The sequence below is a fragment of the Vanessa atalanta genome, chromosome 12 (assembly GCF_905147765.1).
Source record: "Vanessa atalanta chromosome 12, ilVanAtal1.2, whole genome shotgun sequence".
Taxonomy (NCBI): domain Eukaryota; kingdom Metazoa; phylum Arthropoda; class Insecta; order Lepidoptera; family Nymphalidae; genus Vanessa; species Vanessa atalanta.
The window spans coordinates 7,876,404-7,899,234 of NC_061882.1; the positions used below are offsets into that span (position 1 = coordinate 7,876,404).

At 31.4% G+C, this 22,831-nt stretch overlaps 2 protein-coding genes across 2 annotated transcripts in view; both read left to right on the forward strand.

The window, feature by feature from the left end:
• The first annotated feature begins 1,197 nt into the window (after positions 1-1,197).
• LOC125067722 (phosphomevalonate kinase) lies at positions 1,198-2,806 on the forward strand. Its single transcript, XM_047676450.1, has 3 exons — positions 1,198-1,456; positions 1,558-1,754; positions 1,973-2,806. Exons 1-3 carry the CDS (start codon positions 1,377-1,379, stop codon positions 2,254-2,256), a joined length of 561 nt encoding a protein of 186 aa, XP_047532406.1. The 5' UTR covers positions 1,198-1,376; the 3' UTR covers positions 2,257-2,806.
• Positions 2,807-12,915: 10,109 nt separating this feature from the next.
• Positions 12,916-22,831, forward strand: part of LOC125067924 (sodium channel protein para) — a 66,208-nt gene continuing 56,292 nt past the window's right edge. Inside the window, 1 exon segment of the mRNA XM_047676821.1 lies at positions 12,916-13,082. The gene's annotated coding sequence lies outside the window, so the exon portion shown is untranslated.

The following is a 22,831-nucleotide window of genomic DNA, read 5'->3' on the forward strand; positions in this document are numbered from 1 at the left end:
GTCCCATATCGAATTCAAATAAAGGGTAGATATTTTGTTGTAGTTGAATAAAGTAATATCCATATAAGAATATATTTCTTTTTCCAAATTTAATCTCATATAAGTATTATGTTGTATATTGTAATACACTTAATACTCATTATTGAATAAAAAATCGCTATGTATATAAAAATGGACTTTATAATACCTACTTATTATAATTTATATTTATGTTATTTACTTCCTGTGACGACCACCCTTGAATATTATATATAATTAAGAATCTCATAAGATTCTTAATTTCTTAAATTTAACGTAAGTACGTAATGGTCTAAAATAAATATAAAGTATATAATTATTTACATTTATATATTTTATATACTTACTTATCTATTTAATATTATCATCTAGATCATTATAAAAGATTTTCGTTCATCATAATCAAAAAAAATATATACGCCGGTATAAGGATAATATATAATAAAAAGTATTTAATATTATTTTTTTTTTTTTTAATATTTGTAATAAATTCAAGAACGTTTTTCGTATCTACTTAATGCATATTAAGCAGTTGACGTTGTGGTTATTAGAATGGTAAAATCGTTAAATTTTATTCTCCACCAAAGTGTAAAGTAAATATTATGTTTCTTTGTTTCAAAGTTTAGGACTTTTATTATATTTTATCTAAAGTATCGTGCGCCATCTAGTTTACCTCATGTTAAATCTAAGTGGTGTTGAAATAAATATTGCAATTGTCACGCCATCTGTATATTATTACTCATTCGCGCCACCTTTTGAGAAAGCATTGAAATCATATATGACATAATTTAGTAATAGTTCAAAATGTACAGGAAAGATGGCGTGAAAATTATATAAATAATAAGTGATGTTATTGCTATAGTATATATTTTGAGTTTTATTTTTATATTTAGATTAATTAATAATGTTTGCATGAAAATAATCAGCTATATATTTAATGTATAAGACTTTTGGCGTATTTTTTTCACAAGTTGTTCTCAAGTTTATTTTTATTAATATTAAATAAAACTTTAAATCGTGGATTTGCTGAGTTTACGGTAATTATACTTATTTGGATAAAATAAACTGTAACATACTTATTTAATATTTTAACGATTTTCACTTTCATTTCAAACAAATGGCAACCAAAATAGACATTTTAGTTGTCATTTGTGACGATTTACATTGAGTTAAGTACCTACTGTTCAATTACTGACGTTCTGAGTTTGAAAAGCTTAAAAGTAATATTTAAAAAATGATTAAGATTTAAGACAAGTATAACGGAAATAACTATTTCAAGTTTTATTTATAGGTATTTGTTTAGTTAAATGAATTTAAAGAATATAAATGCTTCTACTTACTATACTTTCAAATAAACAATGACTCCAAAAGTAATTCTATTATTTAGTGGTAAAAGAAAGTGCGGTAAGGACTTTTTAACAGATCATTTAAAAACTAGGTAAGAGATTTTCTTACTTAAACCGAACCTCATTGGATTTAGTTCATGAATAACTTAATATTATAGGTTATTCTTATAAAAGAAATATAATTAATTTGCAGATTCGGTGATGAGTGTGAGATTATAAAAATTTCACAACCAATAAAAAGTCACTGGGCTAAGGAGAAGTCCTTAAATTTAGACGAGCTATTGAGTGATGGTGATTACAAGGAACAATACAGACTAGATATGATCAAATGGAGCGATGAGATGAGGGAACACGATTATGGATGTTTCTGTAAAGCAGCTTGTCAAAATGGTAAATAAATGTATTTGTGTTTATTGAAATTTATTCTTTAGTAGATTATTGATAAGTTAATGTATATTAAACTAACATGTTCAAAAGATATCTAAGTTAAATATCACAAGTAATTATAAACATTCTTTGATTATATATATATATATATATATATATACCTTATGTTTTTATTTTGTATTAATTTATTCTGAACAGAAACATTTATTTTTAATTTTAAGCAACAGACAAACCCATATGGATTGTCAGTGATATTCGAAGGCAAACCGACATACAATGGTTTAAGGAAAATTATGGGCATTTAATAAAGACAATAAGATTGATAGCAGATGAAGAAACAAGAAAAGAGAGAGGATTTAAGTTTAAGAGTGGGGTGGACGATGTTGTCTCGGAGTGTGGTTTGGATGATTACAGTGAATGGGATCTTATTATTGATAATGGTAAAAATAGAAAGACTTTAGATAAACAGTTGAGTAGTATTATGGCATTAATAAATAGCTTATGATCAGGGCTTCTTTATAAAGCAGATAAGATATGTTTTGATACTTCTTAGTACAGGGTTATAGTGGTGGTATTATTGTAATTGCTAAATTAATAATAAATAACCTTATAATTGTAATTTAAATGAGAAGATTAAAAAGTTTTTGTTCTTTTTTTCACAAATTGTTTATGGTGTAGGTTTAATGCTACTATGAAATAATAATCATTGATTAATAATAAGACCTTTTTTCAGCCCAGTGCCTAAAGGCAGTCAATTTATTTACAGCTTATTTCATGTGATTGTTTAATTTTCTTTCTTTGACTGTTAAAAATAGTCTTTATCTTTATTGTTTGTTTTACACTAGTGTGAAAAGTAACACACATTGTTTGTAGTGAAAAAATGTACTGTGGTTATGTATGTATAATAGATTATATTAATTATGTTTATTAGTTATTTATTTTGATACACTTTACATGATCAGAATTCTTCAATGTTCAAATTATATCCATTTTGGTTTATTGTATTAATTAATTAATTTATTAAAAATAGTATATAAGATTCTACTTTATTCCATATTTTTTACTGATACTATAACTTTTGTTGTTGTATTTGGTAATAAATAAATATGTGTAAAGCAATGTTTTGCCATTTGTAACAACAAAAGTATTTAATCATTCAAACTAAGTTTTATTTCCTAGTTTTTATGGCTTTTTTTTTTAAATCACATAAACTCTCCTTTACAAACACAATAATTTAAAAATAGTTGTTGTATTTCAAAGAGTTCATATTCATAAATGTAAGTTAATGCTCAGTTATTGCAATGCAGTTATTTATTATAAATTAAGATTTTCTCAAAATTGGTATCGAATAAATAAATCTAAAGAGTAAAATACTATGTAAAATAATTCTATAAATTGAATCGTCTTGAAATAACTCTGACTCATTGATTAGTGGTCTCCATTTGTACGCTTTATAAATAACATTGTATTGGCCAATAACATAAATTGATAATGCATTTAATGTCTTATGTGAACAGTGTATATATCATATATTGAGGCATACATTGCAAGTCAGTAAAATTGTATGAAAACCAAGCGTGCCAAGCCTAAATGAAATACCTGGACTTGGATGAACTTAAGCTTCTTAATGCTACTGCGTACTTGATAGACTTGAAATGTGGGAGAAGCAGATTCGCTCTGTCGACGTACATGCATTGTTAAAATGCAATCCATGACATCGTACGGGGTAATCATATTGGTAGATGCACCCATAAAGATGACATCAATAATGACACGCTGAGTCCTGGGAACTTCAGGTGGAGTTGCTCACACTAATGTATAGATTTCTTCTGGGCGGACATGCACGTTAATGACTAATTTAACGAACGATTAGGGCTCGTTGTCCCTCAATCAGCTTTTATACGAACATAGAAAAAGAATCTGGGGTTTATCTTCATAAAAAATCAATACTACCATTTATAAAAAGACTAAATAAAATTGGAACGAAGTGAGAATCTTGAGAAACATTGGTCTGTGAGGTAAGATGTCTTTTTACAGATTGGATTTTTTTTTTATAAAACATATCAAAGCAAGACAAATTACTACGAAATGAAGAAAATATTGTGATATTTCCACAAAAGAACGAAAGCCTTTATCAAACGTATTACTGGGGTCAGTATGTATAGAATCTATTTCAGCATCAGCATCTACAATTTTACACTTTCAGCAACACATTCTAATTACTTAAGTAAGTTTCTAATCACTGACTTTGCACTTTGAAATCCATGTTAATCCGCATTGATAGGGTTTATTGTATGAACTGTAATTATTGAACAGAATAATTAATAGTGTCGATCGATTAATAGTGTGATCGAAGGTCGATGCTATCATACGATACGACTACATTCTGAAGCCGAACCCGAGGGTTAAGAAATTAAGTTGAAGATTGACTCAAAGTGAATAAAATAAGTAAAAATAACGTGAGATATTTAATAAAATAAACATATGTTAGGAATATAACAATTACTAAAAGACAAGGTTAAAAGTTAAGGTAGTATTTTTGATAGTAGATGACTAAGTTAACTTGTCAGAAATAATGTTAATTATAATATATTTATATAATAAAATAGTAATAATACATATATATATTATAATAATTTTTTTCTTAACTTTGGTCAAATAAAGGCCTATGTAATTGAGGAAATTAAAATTAAAGTAATAAATTGGTGCAATATAAGTGTAAAACAACATGTTTCACGTTGCACAATTTCACATGACATTAGATCGCGTTAAGTGAAATTTGCTGCAAAATAATTGTAATTAGCCTTGTCAATAACTTCTTGATTAAAATTAGGTTGAATAGATAATAATCTATTGCGCTTATGAAGTTGTTTTGTTTTGATTTTCTACTGGCGATGGCGGCAGGCTGGCGCAGCTCTAGAGTCATTCAGGTCCTCTGCGCCGCGCAACTCGTCTTCCAATTTCAACAAACGTATGTTCAAATTCGGTACTTATTGAAAACATTCGGTTAGGTGATTTTTTTGGCCAAAAGTTGTTGAGACCGAAGCCAATATTCGTTCAGACAATAAATAATTAATTATAAAATTTTAGCTGCATTACTTAAAAATTAATAAATAGTGTCAGAGGCCTGGCCTGGAGCAGAGGTCTGGTGGTGCTAATTTTTAAAGAAGGGTGGTAAAACTCTTCTGAAAAACTACCGTCCCATTTCACTTTTAAGCAAAATTTATAAGGTGTTTTCGAGGGTAATTAAAAACCATCTTACTTAAAAATTCGTTGACTTCCAACACTTTGAATGGCCTGGGTTTCGAAAAGGCTTCAGTGCCGTAGACTGTACACACTTAGGAAAATAACACAGAAGAACGAGGAATAAAATCAGCCTCTATGCTTAGCGTTTGTGGACAAAAAAGCCTTTAATACCGTTGAGACTTTCGGTTGTTACATTTGGAGGTTATGTCATATTTTTGAATCGTCGCTTAAGACCAGGGTCTTTAATCAGTGTGTCCTTGTAATGACATACGGGGCCGAAACGTGGATGCTCTCCGTAGGACTGGTCTGCAAATTCAAAGGTCGCTCAGCGAGCAATGGAACACGCGTTGCTTGGGGTTTCACTGACTGATAGAATCCTAAATGAGGACATTCGCCAAATAACTAAAGCCACTGACATTGGGCATACTATTAGCTCGCTGAAGTGGAAGTGGGCTAGTCATGTGTCCAAGCGCCATGATTACCGAGGAAGCCGACACGTGTTAGAGTAGAAACACGCTTAAGCAAAAACAAACGTAGCGTAGGACGCCCTGTGCAGATGGATGATTTAAAAAAGGTGCCAGGTACGGGATGGATGCAGGCTACCCAAGATGGTTGGCATTCTATGGGGGGGCTTTCGTCAAGAATTGGACGGCACAAAGTTGAGTAGAAATAAATGTCGAAAAAATTTACATGGTCTGTATTTAAAATAGACCGTTACAGTTCGTTATTATTAGATAGCACCCATCGCCTTAACAAGTATATTTTTTTAAAAAGTCTATAAGTAGTGTTTCGCAATACATGCGCACGGTTTAGAAACTTCACAATTAATTAATGTTTTCTTTAGTTCGATGTACGACCAATTTTTAATTTCCACTTATCTCGAGGGTTATTGTGAAGCCGATCCGATTTCTAAAAAATTTAATCAGATCGAGGTTTATTTCTTCATCATCCACTTGTAGATAAAAACGTTCTGATATCTAAGGGTAGTTGAATTTTGTCAATTTAGCAGATATTTTCAGGTGATTTCACCGTAGTTACATTATATGTAATTTTAAGGAGTAAATCCAAGATTTTAAGGAAGCGAAAACCGGACGACATTAAAATTATCACAGAATTAGCGTTATGTAAAAAGTTATAAAGGTCATACCGTCTCATCATATTTCACTTCTTCTAGTAGTGAATATTGAACAGTTGTTAGTTATGCGTTATTTAACTGTTTAAATTTTCTACTATATTTGAAAAAAGAAAATGAAATTTACATTGCATTGTATTTTTCTTCCTTTCTCGTATAAATATTTTAATTTTGAGGTTCATACAAACTTTGTATAACTTGTGTGGTAGTTATCAATATTCAGATTAGTAAACGTACATTTTTTTACTACTTGTTCTGACTCATTGCGTTGATATGATATATCTCATAACGACGACGACATTACATTTATTATTAATAATACCCTGGCAATACCTCATCCCCTGCCACCGCATAACTTTTTAATTCTGTACATGGGCGGTTATAATTATTGTCACGTTTAGCAACACGGAAATAGCCAACAGGGTACAATGTCTGAATCTTCAATTGAAACAAATACCTACAATCGTACCTATGTCTTTGCTAAATCAGACTTATGTTCTCGTAAATAATTTATTTCCTTGTTACATTCTTGGCAGTGGAATATATTGGAAATACGATGAGGTCTCCCACTAATTATTCCAGTGATTTATTCCGATTTATCTCGGTGAATTAATTTTCCTTCGTAATAAGGATGATTAGGTTCGTAAATTGAGAATCTTAAATGTTTCGTATAGCTTTTTTTCAAAACCGAGGTGGCCGAGTGGCATCTTAACTGATGATTTCGGGTTCAAATCTAGTTAAGCACAGCTGAATTTTCATGTGCTTAACTTGTCTTTGTAATTCATCTCGCGCTTGGCGGTGGAGGAAAAAATCACGAGGCGAGTATGTCTAATTTCAATGAAATTCTGCTACATGTTTGTCCCCTAACTTGCATTGCAGCAGCGTGTTGGAATAAGTTCCAAATCTTCTCCTCGAAAAGGAGAGAAGGCCTTAGCTCAGGTAAGTTCTAGCCTTTCGACCAGCTCGTCTCTCCATTTATATACCTATTAATTTTGAATCTACTGAGTCATTTGTCTCTAAGTTTATTACGTTACCAATGTAATTGGAGGTTCTTCAAATAAATTAACTGAACGCATGAGTAATCAGTATCAAGTTTTACACAGCGTTAACTTTGTATGTACTCAAACATTAACTGCACTTAATCTTATTGTTTCTTTCCTGCTTTGAATGAGGTAAATGAAATAATTCGCTATAAACTGTAGGTAAGTAAATTAAAGCATTTTAGCTATTGTCAGTTTCAGTGAGAATGTGTAACAATACTTAGTTAAAAGTATAATATGCAGTCTATTATATTTATATTCTTAATATTTCGTAAATTAAACGTAAACATTATATAACTACGTTGTTTTAAGACAACAAGATGCCGGAAATGGCCATAATTTATAAAAAATTAAAACGATAACTCAAAATGAAATTAAAATATTTATTAAATATATGTCGGAGAAGCAGGATGCCGAACAGTTGGGTTCGGGGATTGATCCGACATTTGTAAGACTATGTGGGCGTGCAATGGAGATATTCATAAAAAGTCAAAACATAACGACTCGCGTTGCCATGACACTTACAACTCCATTCGGGGTGACCCGCTCTTATAAGTAAATCAGCCATCAAACATTATTGCCAACTATTCGATTCATTAATTATCCAAATCAACAACTAAAGTAACCACGCTCCGATATATATAATATATTTTCTTATTTTATTACATTAAGTTACATTTGAAAACTTCAATATCAATGTTTTATTATCTGCCGGTTATACATTGTAATTAATATTTGCAAAAATTAAAATAAAACCATATACAGTTATGGATAGAGATAGTTAATATAGCTATTGTACCTTTGACCGACTGCGGTTATAGCGGTCATTATCAATTGAGACTAGTCAACTGCGCAGGAAATATTAAAGTAGGTACATACATAAGTACGTACGTAAACGCAGGTGCATTTTCTTTTACCTCATTCTTATAATCCGATGGGACGTCGTTCCGACGTGTTCATAGAGACTTCAAACATACATATCAATGCTTTAAGTGCTTTCTGAGGCACGGAAGAGAACAGTGACAATTTTCAAATTCCGTTCTATTGATAGTTCAACTTTCAAACTTTGACTTACATTGACGTAGCCATAAACTTCATCGAAGTTCAGGATTACTTTCGAATTAGTATTTTTGATTATTATGCAAACTTTTTAGATTCAATTAAATAAAAATGTAGAGACTGTCCATTAATCATTAAAAAAAACAGTAAGTCCTTAGATCGGTTCGGAAAGTAGATTTTACCGGGAAGAACCGACAAGAAACTCAGTACTATCTACCATTTTAATTACTGATTAAAGTACAATTAAATTTTTATATAACCTGTCCAGAAATCATAAATATTAAGTTCACGCTTTTTTATCTTTAATATAATCTTGTATTAAGTAATATTCTTTCTATATCAATGATTTTTTGGCATAATCTTCAAATTTTAGAAAGGCTTAGTTAAAAATAGCTGAGGAATCTTATTATATTAATGAATACCGAGCCCCAAGAAGTATATATTAACTTTGCGAAGTCGGGAACTAGTGTTAGAGACTAGCCCTAGCCTCCAATACGGTGCTGCGTCATAGGATATCATAATTAATTATATCATGAATAATATCACATTATTATTATTACATATTATAAAACTATAGTTAATATTATTTTACATGGAATAACATTTAATACTGAACATGCCAGTATTTCTTATTTTAAAAATGATGGAGCTGTCATAAGGAAAACAAAAGGAGGATTGTGATCATTGTAAAAATATAGAGAGAGATTGAAACATCATTGCACAACATAATTTTATTTTGCCATCCCGAACTACTGAAATTACACTAGGTTTTGTTAGTTTACCTGTCGTCCTCGTGTCTATACAATGATTGTCACCTTTCGAACAGATCTATATTATTGTGAATATACATAATATTGTTGTAAACATATAGTGAAGTAACTCTAAGTATATCCACTTATGAAAAATATCCCGAAGGGAGTCTCGGGCTCCAAGGTTATAAATAGTCCGCACAGCTCTATTTTGCAGTATGAAAATAGTTTCAATAACCGCAGCGTTACCCCAAAGCAAAATACCATAAGACATAATATTTTGAAAGTAACCTATATACTACTGTAGTATACTAATCGAGCAGTATAAGTATTTAACTTTTCTAACCGCACATTAGATAAGGCAAATAGGAAGCATTGTGTCTTATTAGCATTTAGAAAAAAAAATAATCGATAAATACCTTTAAGTATAAAGCAATGAGATCAATTGCTTAACGAAAGCATTTCGTGCTCTACACAATAAAATGCTTTGGATAAATGCCTTAGTAGTGCGATTCTAGCATCAGTTGTGGAGCGACCCCCTAGTAAAACCGAATTGTTCACTATGAAAAATTGTGTTTATACCAAAGTGGATCAGAAGTTTTTTTAAAAAAAATTCAATAATGTTTTGCACAACGACTGATGTATGGAAAAAGCCCTATAATATACGGAGCGATATCATAAATAATACTATTGATTAGGTGGACGGAAAGACCCGTAGGTCATTAATTCTTTTTTACACTTTTAAACACCTTTATAATATCTAATACAGTAGCTCGTTATATTGAACATTTAATGCTACAGTTGTAAAAATAATTTGTTACTAATTTATTGGCTTCTAAAGTAGATAATTTTAAGTGGGAAGTTATTTTCGGTGAGTATTTTATCGAAATAAGTTTCAAAAGCATTTGCCACTCCCAAATCCTTCCTTACATCACCTATGCGCCACCAACCTTGGGAACTAAGATGTTATGTCCCTTGTGCCTGTGATTACACTGGCTCACTCACCCTTCTAACCGGAACACAACAACATCCCAAGTAGCCTTGATTTTATAATCTGAATGATTTTATATCTTTAAATAAATAAATAAAATAGATTTAGCATAAATAGAAACTAATTTAAAAGTTTTCGAATATCGTGTAACACGTCCACAAAGGCAGTCCTGATTCCACTGCTCTCATTATATAATTTACATTGATTACTACTCTCGTAAATATCAATAGTAGCCCAATCGCTAAACTTCAATTTTACATTTCTACAAAAATTTTTAATTTTAAACTTATTTCAAATTAATTTAATATTAATTTAAAGGATACGGTAGAAAGTTTATCTGTATCCTGTGTTGTTAATTCTTGGTAAGGTTTTGTAGACCTGACAATGTCCTTTAAACAATTAACTTTTTTAACTGTTATAGGTCTACATATAATTTTCCTCATCTTAATCCTATTGAGCATGTTGGGGACAGTTTAAAAATAATGCTGTAATTGTGTAAAATCCTGTGCCCACAACAGCGGCAGCACTGAGAACAATAGTTTAACAAGAATGGAACAATTTAAAAAAAATATTAATACCGTTTATTAACCTTAATCAGATCCATGCGGAACCGAATAGAGTCTGTAATAAGGGCACGTAGAGGCAATGCACTTTATTAAAAGAAAAAAAATCTGTTCCACTACTTTTGTAATTGTAAAAATCAAATTGTCAATAAACCAATTAAAGCTATATTTTAATTACTTTAATCGTTTTGTTCAAAAAAATTAAATTGTATGGTCCTTTCCAGTATACATACATACACCTAAGGCTATGATACTATGCTGTTATGAAGTTAACGAACCAAATTATAGGTTTCAATTTAAATTTGTATAAAAAGTTTGAATGCTTGGTTAAAATGTTTTATTTCAAAGGCATCTTGGACAGTATTAATATATGTAGTTAATTCAGTATTTTTGTAAAATATCGTGTGAATTATATGTGATATTATAAGATCTCTACTCTACACCCTTTTTTAATGTAAGGTGTCTAACCCCTTCGCTATTAAAATAGATGTGGGATTTTAAGGTACTTTTTATTTAGTTGTCTAATGAATAAATAATTAGGTCGCCAACTTTTAGCGTCTAACAAACGTCCATATATTGTAAAACAAGTTAAGTTATTGTTAATAGGACACAGCAACGTAATAATTTATAAGCAACGAAATTTGTGATATGTCTAGCTATTTGTTCTAATAAGTATATCAACTACATCTATAATATAATTTCAACGACAACTCACTTCATATTGTTATATTTTAAAAGGTTATTTTAGGTTATTGATTATTGAATGATCGAACACAAAACTTTCTTATTATTGTCCTCAAATATATATATAGAGCTTTCATTGACCATTAACTGAAAGCTGTTATTTGAGGACTGAAGGTTTAACATGAATGGGGGAACCGGATTCTATTGAATTCCTAGTTACTAAATCTGCAATGGCCCTATTCGGCAAAATTGACAAAAATATGACACGCAAGGCTCCCATGCATCAACGGCCTCAGAGTCACGGCCTATCGAAATGCTTATATTCAAAAAAGTGTTGCTGATTTTTTTCTCATTTTTGGAATGTTGCCCATTTTATTTTTGTAAAAAATAAGTCCTTATTATATATATTATATATTCAAAAAAGGCAAATGGAGTTCGCGGGACATTATTGTAAAACAACAACAGCGAATACAAAATCTTAATTGACTATCAATTGGTGGTAGGGCTTTGTGCAAGCCAGTCTGGATAGGTTCACCCACTCATCAGATATTCTACCGCCAATTAACACTACTCAGTATTGTTGTGTTCCGGTTTGAAGGATAAGTCAGCCAATGTAACTACAGGCACAAGGGACATAACATTTTAGTTCCCAAGGTTGGGGTCCCATTGGCCTATGTGAGGAATGGTTAATATTTCTTACTTTATAATCTGAGCCTGGAACCCGTCTATATTGGATTGGTTTATTTCACTCAAACACACTCAAAGAAATATCCTCGATCCTCGAATCGATTCACATACATGTCACACACATGTGCAGATGAATTATATTAATAGAGTCAAATATCAGTCAATTAAGACCAACTATGAACACGATATGAAATACAATAATTACACGTAAATGAACCTTGAATTTAATTACCTACATGCAACTCTTTTTTGATAACGATATACTTCTAAATATCTTTTAAAATCGCGCTCGATATATTTTTTCATTATTTATTATAACTTAAATTGGGATGACTTTAAAGTTTCCTAAAGGTTTTACAAAGTTTTGAGCCAAAAACAAAAATAGTAACCGATTATTAGTAAAAGTAAATATAATTAGACAATATTCGTTTAATTTTAATTTCCTCAAAATAAAAAAAGGTAAAAGTTAAACTTGTGCAAGCATTTTAAATATAAAAGGTTACGTAAAAAGTTAAGATGTCGAGTTAGGCCTTGATTTATATAAAGGCTTTAGAGATAAAAAGTCTCCGCGTTGAACAGTAACCTTCGTTCTATAGACTTATTTTACTTCATGCTAAGATGAGCTTTCCCTGAACCTTCAGCGTCTATACTGTAATGTCAATTGCGGGTAGTGGTCGGTATGCGAGGACGGGCGTTGCGGTGCGGTAGGCGCCATCGGGCGGGCGGGCGCCATGCACCTAGGAACTTTTAGTATCGTTCCGAAAACTACCGCTTTTGCGGACAGAGGGAGACGGAGCTAGCGTACATCGTTCCTCAATCTTCTTTCAACTGTGGAGTCGGTTGTATGTGACGATCGCAGCGACCGATACGGATTCGCAGAACCGCGGTGAGCGAGGTCGCCTACCTACGGCACGTCCTCGTATTCGTAGGTCTACGGGTGGAGGGTATCGATGCGGTTGCGCGCGCACGCTCCCGCGTCCCTCGCGTTCGATTTTCCCGTCCGGGCGACGGTGGCGGCGCGTTGCATAACCGTGCGACGGCACTCCGCGCGCGATCCCGCTCCGAGCGCCCGCCGCGAGCGCGTCACACGCGCAAACACGCGCAACGTCGCGCCCTTTACGTAACGCGCGACCATCGCGCGCGATCCCGCGACTCATCAACGATCGCCTGAAAGGATAAGGTTTGGAGTGATACACAATAAGTGTGCTTCGTTTTGGCTTTCAACGCTTCTGGCTTTATATTTGGAGGAGACGGAGCGGCGGGCCGACGGTGGGCCGGTAGGTGTCGCAGTGCGCGCTCTTCTTTGTTCGGGCGCGTGGTGACGGTGGTGGCGGTGGCGGTGGTGGCGTCGCGTGCTGAATAATTGACGCGGAGGCTGGCCGGTGGCCGCTATCGACCCCGCTCGCGTGACTCGAGCGTATTACCCGCGGCAAGGACGCCGCGCTGGCTGCGGCACTGCTCCGCGCCGCTGCCGCCGCCGTCATCGCCGTCCGCCTCGCACGCTCTTCTCGACACTATTATGTTTTATGTTATCGATTCCTATTGTCATATTTGCAACATTACTGATATTAGCTCTTTAATTTTATTCAACTTTTTCAGGTAAGATACTATATATTTTACAAATTTTGTCTTTATAGCATGTAGTCTTTATATTTATATAATAAACGATTACTGCTCAAAAAAAAAACCTTAACCATATATGCTTATAGTCAAAATATAACACTGTAGCTGTTGTAACGAACCCTCAGGTTCTAAGTCACTTTGTTCACACAAAAATGTCTACTACGATGAAAGAGGTCAATATTATTCCAAGGTGACTTATTTTTATAGTTACATAAAAGCTAGGGTTATGATAAGATAAGTCTAGTGTCAATTACATAATTGAAAGTTTCAACGGTAAATGAATGAGTTAATACTAAACTTAACAAGTAATTTATTTTACATTAGGCTGTTTCATTAATGATCTTCCAGGTATTGATGAACCATCAGTTACTTAACATTTTCGTAGTATTCGTAGCAAGTTCGTAGCGGCTCAGTACCATGTAATATTTTTTTGTATACTTCAATATATATTGAACTATTACAACAATCAGCAAGATTCCCAGATGGTGACAAGTAATTAATTTATTATAGCTTAAAAACTTTTTATTTTAGCTCATAATACAAAAGGCTATTGCGCAGGTATGTCGCAAAGCAATCGCTGGGTTTGCTTCATTTACTGGCATGCTATTATTCAACCTTACGACATCGTGTAATTATATCATTTAAGCCTGTAAGTCCATGATTTTTTATATTCGTTATTTTAATTATGAATCAAATAAGACTTTTATAGATCATACCTTAATTGCTGATAAATGCATTCTTACGATGTTTTTTATGTAGATACAGCAATTGAAACATTTATGTTTGGTAAAATACTTCGTGGTAAGGACTTTTATCGTAATACTTATATACAATGGGTAATACAGTATTACCTATAATGGGCGAAATGTATTAGTTACATATATTATACCATGACAATCTGTAAAAATACGTACTACAATTACATTACATTCAAATAAATGATTACAATTATGAATAATCACATATTTAGAATGTAATATTGTGTGTATTTTTCGACTCTTATTAAATTTTACTGATGAGGCTTAGACCACACTTCCGAATAAATAATTCTATAAATACTTAAAAGTCGTTTTCTGTCACTGTATGTAGATAGTGGAGATTCGGTTACTTCTTCTAAACCAAAGGATCTAACTCAATGGATTTTGATACAGTTTTACAAAATTTGATATGTTCCACAATAAAATTACGACTCAGATCAATTTTTATATTATTCCTTTTTTCATTTATGACCTACTACTATTATATAAATCAATATATATATAAACGTCAAATATATAAATATAAACGCTACAAAATAAAGTAATTATATATTTATTATATATTTTCTTTCTAAGCGCTATTCCTTTTATTAATCAATTTCACACTTGCGAAGCCAGGACGTGACTAGTATTAGACTAGTAGTATATAAATAACCATATATTTTTTTAATACCTACATTTTTATTTAGTAAAAGATGAAAAGTACGATCATTATTCTGATTATATATAAAAAAAATGCATCCCAATTTCAAAATAAGTTTAAATTATTTTTTTTATTTAATATGTAATAACAACTTCAATAGTGTTGTCATTAAATTAGTCCATCCACAATAATAATTTCTTAACACAGACCAGAACTAGAACCAGCAAATAAAACTTTCGTTACGAGCTTTTGACTCAATAAACGATGAGATACATAAAATACGTGTCTCAAAACGTTTTTGTAAAGAGTTAGGTTGTTAAGTTAGACTTCGTCGGTCCCATCATTGATGGGCCCAATAGGACATTGAAAGACGCTCGTATCTCACTAAACACACGTGCTATATTACATCGACCCGCCATATTTCCAGATATATTTGTCACAGACAAAGTTTAAGGGGGTAATTTCAAAAGTTCGAATAGCTCTGATAATTATTTATATCACAAATAATTTGTCTGCATTTTTTTAATTACATTGTCATGTTCAACAATGCTTTGTACATCACAATTAAATGAATTTATAAAAAAAAAAAGAAAAAATCTAAATTAAAATGAATAGTTTGGCACACAAAATGTTGTCAATTATTATTGTTTAAATTAAATATATAAATACAAATAAAAACATCCTCTCGAAAAAAATGTCGTAAGTAAGTTTGATTACATTCACAATCACTTTTTTAGCAATGGTTAAAAATCGAATAACGCTAACTTACCTTTATCTTAAAAGATCTTTACTTTCTAGAACTAACTTTATTTCTAGCTTATATACTTAAAATTATAATCGTGATTCAGTGTAAGAAATAAGTTAAATATGTTTTTTATTTAAAAAATGTATGCATATTTTAAAAATGTTCTCATAAATGAGAAAAAATATAAACGATTAACAAATAATAGCAATAATATTATAACGAATATTTATTTGTCATACAGTATTCTCCTCAAAATAGTATATTATGTGATTTAGTTTAGGCTTAGATAAAATGTGTTGATATATATGTGATTTAGAGCGTGGTCTACTTAATATATTTGTATGTGTTTGTTATATTCCATAATGTATTTGCGTAAACTGACTGTAAATAACTAGGTTTATGAATGAAATACCATATTACTTTACACCCACAAAATCTAGCCATTAGGCGCAGCTTATTAACTAACTACAATTCTCAATAGTAAATCATTCTAAGAGTTATTTGGTGAACTTCATTAATAACATTATGACACGGTCGCTTCTTGTCGAGAGGTTCCAGCAGAGTAGCCCCAAGCAGTATTCTCAAGGAGGTGCCAGGTGGTCGGTCGTAAAAGTCTGCCAAATTGTTTTTCATACATCGAACAAATAAATGGAATGAGGGTAAGCGAATTATTGTGATACATATCACTCCGCGTTCATAGTTTTAATTTTTGTCTAATATTGGGAAAATATGCATTTTCGATTTTGTTAAAATGTGGTTATGCAACAAATTATCAAATTAGAAATGGAAACAGTGCATAATTTAGTGTATAAGCCTATGTTTCATATTTCGATATAATCTTTATTCATCCCGTCATTAACAATAATATTTTAAATAAATTTATTGCCCATTTTAACACATTGCAATAATATTGCGGATTTTGTATGGATCGCCCATACTTGTCTTTATTTTGTACAATTTTTTTCTTTATGTTGTAAAAATGTACTAGAAATAAAAAAATGAAGTGATCTTCGTAGGGTGAAATTACGCAACCCGCACTTAAAAATCTTTACACAAATACTGATGTCTATATTTTAGTTATTTTCATAATTTCCATCATGATCATATCATCACACATAATTTAAAATTAGATGTTATTATAAATATATAATCTGTATTCGTTTTCGTCTCTAAAAAGAGGCGTCCGTTATATTTTTAATTCAGATTGTTCAGGAGGAAGACTGATATTGATTCACAATATATTTTCAACAATATTATGTATATACATTATATAAAAACTTCCGATAATACTTAATAAAAATAAAAGTGATAAAAATTCGAAGTTTTAATCCTATACTTTGAAGGATATGTATAATGTTAAATGTAATTTTAAATTCTAAAAAGAATAAAAACCTTTAATTGAATACTAAAATAGCAGACAATTATTGATTGAAATAAATAGCTTAGTTACCAATTTTACTGACTGAGTAATTTTCACCTAAATATGTATAATTATAATATTCAAAACTCTTGACCTATAAGGCGAGGGCTGAAAAGTTATATCACTTGACCAAGCAAGCCAAGTAGTCGATTGAAAACCGATGACTTTCTTCGTGAAGGATCTCATTTACTTGCGACGCATTTCGAGTTAAATAACTGATAAAGTACTACTACAATTAAACTACGAGCTACATTATATAACTAGATATTTCGCCGCTTATAGAAGTTGTCGACCGCGGCTTCGCTCATGTTTTAGGGGTTGCTCGTCAGCTGCTAGACATAAAAAAGTAGCGTTCCATGGAGCTCAAACTTGCTTTATACTAAATTTGATCAAATTCGGATCGACGGTTGCCATGAAAGAGCAACAGATAAACCGACAGACAGGCAGACAGAGTTTCTATCGCGCTAATTATATAAGTACATTTCAAAATCTTCCGTTCTATCTTCCGTTAAAAATTGTATATGAAACTTTAATATAATTGTAATTTTTAATAAGTTTTCGGAAGATATAGGCTTTGTGATAAGGATATGTCAGGTTTAATTATTTTTTATATATTATTGATATTATTTGAAATATTTTTATGGATGATTTGTATATTTTTCAAAACGTCTACAGAAAAGTCAGCAAAAGTATATACATATGTTTATCTTCATTTAAAAAATATGTAAATGTTCAAAAATAGGGAAAAATTAAAGATATTCAATTCTTTATTTCAATTTATTTATCACGGGATTAGTCCTTATTCAATTAAATAACAAATATATTTTAGTCGCTTATTTTCTATAAAATAACCGTTTACATTTTTAAATTTGAATCGGCAGCTTTAGAGGTATTACGTGGTATTTGAATAAACGCATGAGTAAAAAAATGTGGGGCGTGTAGGAAGTTGTATTAACAAAGTACAAGTGTGTTGAGATCGTTTGACTCTAAACTGGTTGTTTTAAAAATATATTTTATATTTTTACAAATATTTAACAAATGTCATTTAAAAACAGAAGTCTGAATGAGTGGCTAATAAATAAAATATTAAAAGGAATAATTAATATTACCATTACGGTCTTTAGCTTGATAAAGTGAAAGCAATAAGTCTTACTGATATAACTTCATCCGTTTAATTTCGTCATCCTTTCATTTTTATTTTAAAAGCAATATTTCATTTTTGTAGAAGATACGTTGATGGTATTGAGCTTCTTTGTTTAGTATCATTTTGGTTGTACATGTACATTATATGATCATTGTTGTCTCTAGTAATATAATAAATATAAATATTGGACAACATTACTCAGATACCAATGTAAGTAGCTAAAGCACTTGTGTTATGGAAAATCAGAAGTAACGACGGCACCACATACACCCAGACCCAAGACAACATAGAAAACTAATGAACTTTTTCTACATCGACTAGGCCGGGAATCGAACCCGAGACCTCGGAGTGGCGTACCCATGAAAACCGGTGTACACACTACTCGACCACGGAGGTCGTCAAATATGAAAGCAGCTATTTCAGTCTGTTATGCATTGGTGGCTAAACTACTAAATGATAGTAAAAATATCAGTACTGTTTTTACTTTATATCAGTATTGCTCTTCTAAGTAGAAGATATGTTATCCATCACAATGACCGAGTTCAGATTAAAAGTAGAACATATCTTTGAGAATTACAGCGTGTCTTTTTTCACCGATAAAGTGAGGAAAAAATCACTAATTAACACGGATATAACTTCGAAGAGTTCGAAAAGTACTTGTCGTCGATGGGACTTTTGCGTTGCAGTTTAACATTTTCTACATTAGATTATCGCTGTTTCCTAATAATTAAAATAACTTATATCTATAATTTAACTTAAATGTAATTAAATTAATTCAACTTGGAAGACAGACGGGCAAATGAGCTACTTGATGGTAAGTGGTTACCGTTGTCCACATAAATTTCCACTATAAGAATCGACACCCGCAGGCCAAAAAAAATTACGTCATTGTCCGTTTTCAAAAAGAGATCGGTTGTAGTAGTACCTATACCTACTATGTTCTATACGAATCTCTTTAGAGTTAAAAAGTAAAGTAAAAGTCAGTAATGTCCCATTGCTGGTCAAATTAATCCTTCCTATTTGAGGATAAGTTTATTTCACAACGCCATTCTTTTTGTTTATTTGTCCTTGTCTTTTTTTCAGCTAGCATAGTAATCATTATTATTAAAAAGTAACAGCTGCAGAATATTTGTAACAGAACCGCAGCGAGAGTGCTGATCGGTTCTTCTCTTTCCTCTGTTTATTGGTGGTATAAGTACTTTGTTTCTTGTTTTTCTTTCAGTTCTTGCCATTATCTGCTTTGTAGTAATTGTAAGAGTGTCTATGAGAGTCTTATTTTATTGAGCACTTTAATCTACTGCGGTTCTCTTTTTCTGAGTTTTGTTCCACGCAATGACCATGCGCAGTAGGCATTCTAATATTAAGCACGAATAATTTCAACGAGTTACTTTTTTCGCATCTCTTTTGACATAATTCATATCGTTAAATATATATTATTTTTTTAATATCTGTTTTCGTACTACTTAAAAAAAATATACACATACAAAGAGAAATGAGTAATAAGTTGCTAAACTTGCTTCTAGTAAGAGAATAAATAGTTACAACTGTGTGGGATATGTTGAATAAAGTAATACGAGCTGTAAAGTGTAGTTACCACATTATTGAAGGCAACCGAGCCGTTTATGAATGGTTAATTAGTCATTAGTCTAATAATAACCCTTCAATAGACGGTTTCGGTCACAGCAATATTGCTTTCCGTATACATTTATATTGTTAGTTATCTTTTTTGTTATTAGCTTAGGTGCACCAGTAATTAAACATGTGAATTTTAACCGGTGACTGTGGGTTTAAGCCAGGGCAAATACCGCTGAGTTTTAATGTGCCTAAAATGATATGTTTATAATTTATCTCACGCTAGAATAAACCATGACATAGCAGAAAATCTGTCACATGCCCATCCATAACTCGTGTTGTAATCTTTCAAACCTTTTTACATTTAGCTCAATCCGGACTTTGCAAAGTTTATCTAAAATTGACTTGGTTATTTTGACTGTCTTTATTTGTTGTTATCAACAAATAATTTTTATTTTTTGCATCATTAAAAAACAGCTTAAAAATGAAATTGAATTCCGTATAACATTAGTTCGACATGTACAGAAATACAATTTATTCCTGAATTCTGATTCTTCTAGAAAACATTGAATTGCATTCTATGTAAACAAAAAAAAATTCAAAAATATTTATTACATTACTTATAAAAAGAGAACTTATAAAAAATCACTGATTACATTTATATCTCTCTAGCCAGAATTATTATACCTCTATCCTATAGAAGTATAGAGGTATAATAATTCCTACCTCTGTAAGATAGACGTAAACAGGTCATTAAATAAGAAAAATAAAAAATGTGTTATAATTTATATAAAAAATATACCTTTTTTGTTTTACAAAATATGATAAGTAAATAATTGGAACCATTAATTTCGTAAGAATATTGTTCAAGGAGTTACTTTTCTCATTTAAGAAATAATAGAATAAAAAAAATTCCTTTGATGAAATCGGTAGGTGTGTGTGTGCGTTGATAATCTGTCAGGAGAAATTATAAGCTGAAGAGTTTGTTTGTATGAATGCTATAGTTTCATACTGTTAAAGATCTCAAGATTTCCTATTTAATCAAAATTTATTTATTGAGAATGGAACCGGATCAGTAGCGTCTAACGCGCGTAGTAGCTAGAATTTAATATACATTAAACGTCAAGAATGTCTTTACATTTAACATTTGTGACGTTCAATGGAACACAAGACCATGTCTAAAGATTTATTTTACGCTCTCGTCTGGAACACCAATTGCCGTACACTTGTAACTTTTCGATTAACTGTTTGTTGATTGGTGGGCACAGTGCTAACTTTAATTGTATGCTGCACGAGAGTTCCCGAGTACACTATATGTGTGTGTGTATGTTTCGAGTTTGTTATAATATCTCATAATAACTGCATACAATATAAGCCATATTTAGCAAATAATAAATGTTTATTTATTTATTATAAGATAGTAATGTCTTATTTCCATTAAATGTAGACCCAAATATTATAATTTGAAATAGTCTAAACTAGGATTTACCAGTTTGCGAGGAATCCAGACAGAACACGACACTACGTAGACGACGCGATGTACGCGAATAAAAATAACTAACAATGTACAGTTTGTTCATTTAATTATACTTAGTTTTACAAATGACATATTATATTATAACAAGCAGTATTTTTACATTTATTTTTCTTTCACTTATAATATGATTAGTAAAGGAATTAATTTAATTTTATGATTTACGACATGACTAAAATACTTACTTTTACTACATCTTAACGTTATTTTAATAACATTAAAATTTATCCAAATTATTATTGTCTTAGACGCGGTGGTTGAGCTGTATGCTGGCTCATTCGGGTTGGTACCATTTGATCATCGGCTATTTTACTTTATGCTTTACTGGCCCACGCCAGTGTTATTATAGGCTCAAGTGTCATAACATCTTAGATCCCATGTTTGTTAGCATATTGACGGTGTAATGAGTAGTTTATTTATATTAGTTGAAATGAAATACATTACATTACGTCCGGTTTTCACATTACATATTCTTGACACCCAAAATCAAGGTAACAATTTAATTTTTAAGTTTAGTTTTATTAGGTATATATTCGTACTTTCTTCATCGTTTCAATCGATCGAGAATTTATTAAAATCATTTGCCTTGTTTTCTGAAAGCATATTACACAAGAAATAATATCAAATTATCTACTTATCAATGCCAAATATATATAATTACATAAAAGAGAAATTGAAGGTAGAAAATTTTAAAAACTTCGGCACCAATCAAGATCACGTCAGCGTCACCTACATCTTAAGCTGACCTGAGTTGTCGCTTTTGATGGGCGATCAAGTGCCGCACACCGACATCTAGAGATGTCGGATGAGTTGAGATAAGGGCCCGATCGATACAACGTGATGCTACGCCAGTCCCACAGCCCTAGCGTGATATATTAACCTTTGGAATTCTTTGAAACATTATTTTTTCATTGCTTGTTTGAACTGGTTTTAGTTTTTTTTTTAAACACGCAAATGCATGTTTCATTTGACTTTTTATTTTTCAAACCATTTTGTATAATGAAGCTCGGCCTTGCTTAAGTTATAATTCGACCCGCGGCCAATTATTTAACTATCGTAATTTTCTAGTGGTTGCACCACTTTATATTTGCTATTGCCCGGCATGCTTTGCAATGACTCATCAAAATTTTTCCATTTACAATTTGGACACTATCATTCCATGTAACACTGATGGAATATTTCAGAATCTTTAAGTAAATGTCGACAACACAAATACTATTCAAAGTTTGAACTAGATCGGATGTTTTGAAACATATGACACAAACATACATTGATTGGTATATATACATATATAATCCAAATACGTTTTGTAAAATCTCAATCGCTTTAGTTTTGATATATATACCCAATGTATATATTAAATGCATATTTCGAAAAAATCGATATAATACTAGGTATTAAAGTATTTTCATTTAACCGTTCCCGTACAAAAGAATCCGCTTCAACATAAAATACTGCATTATTCTATATAAGAGCCGAGATGGCCCAGT

Coding starts and splice junctions, on each gene's coding strand:
- LOC125067722 (XM_047676450.1), top strand. CDS start 1,377: ATGACTCCAAAAGTAATTCTATTATTTAGTGGTAAAAGAAAGTGCGGT. Junction 1,457..1,557: donor ACAGATCATTTAAAAACTAG/GTAAGAGATTTT, acceptor ATTAATTTGCAG/ATTCGGTGATGAGTGTGAGA. Junction 1,755..1,972: donor TAAAGCAGCTTGTCAAAATG/GTAAATAAATGT, acceptor TTTAATTTTAAG/CAACAGACAAACCCATATGG.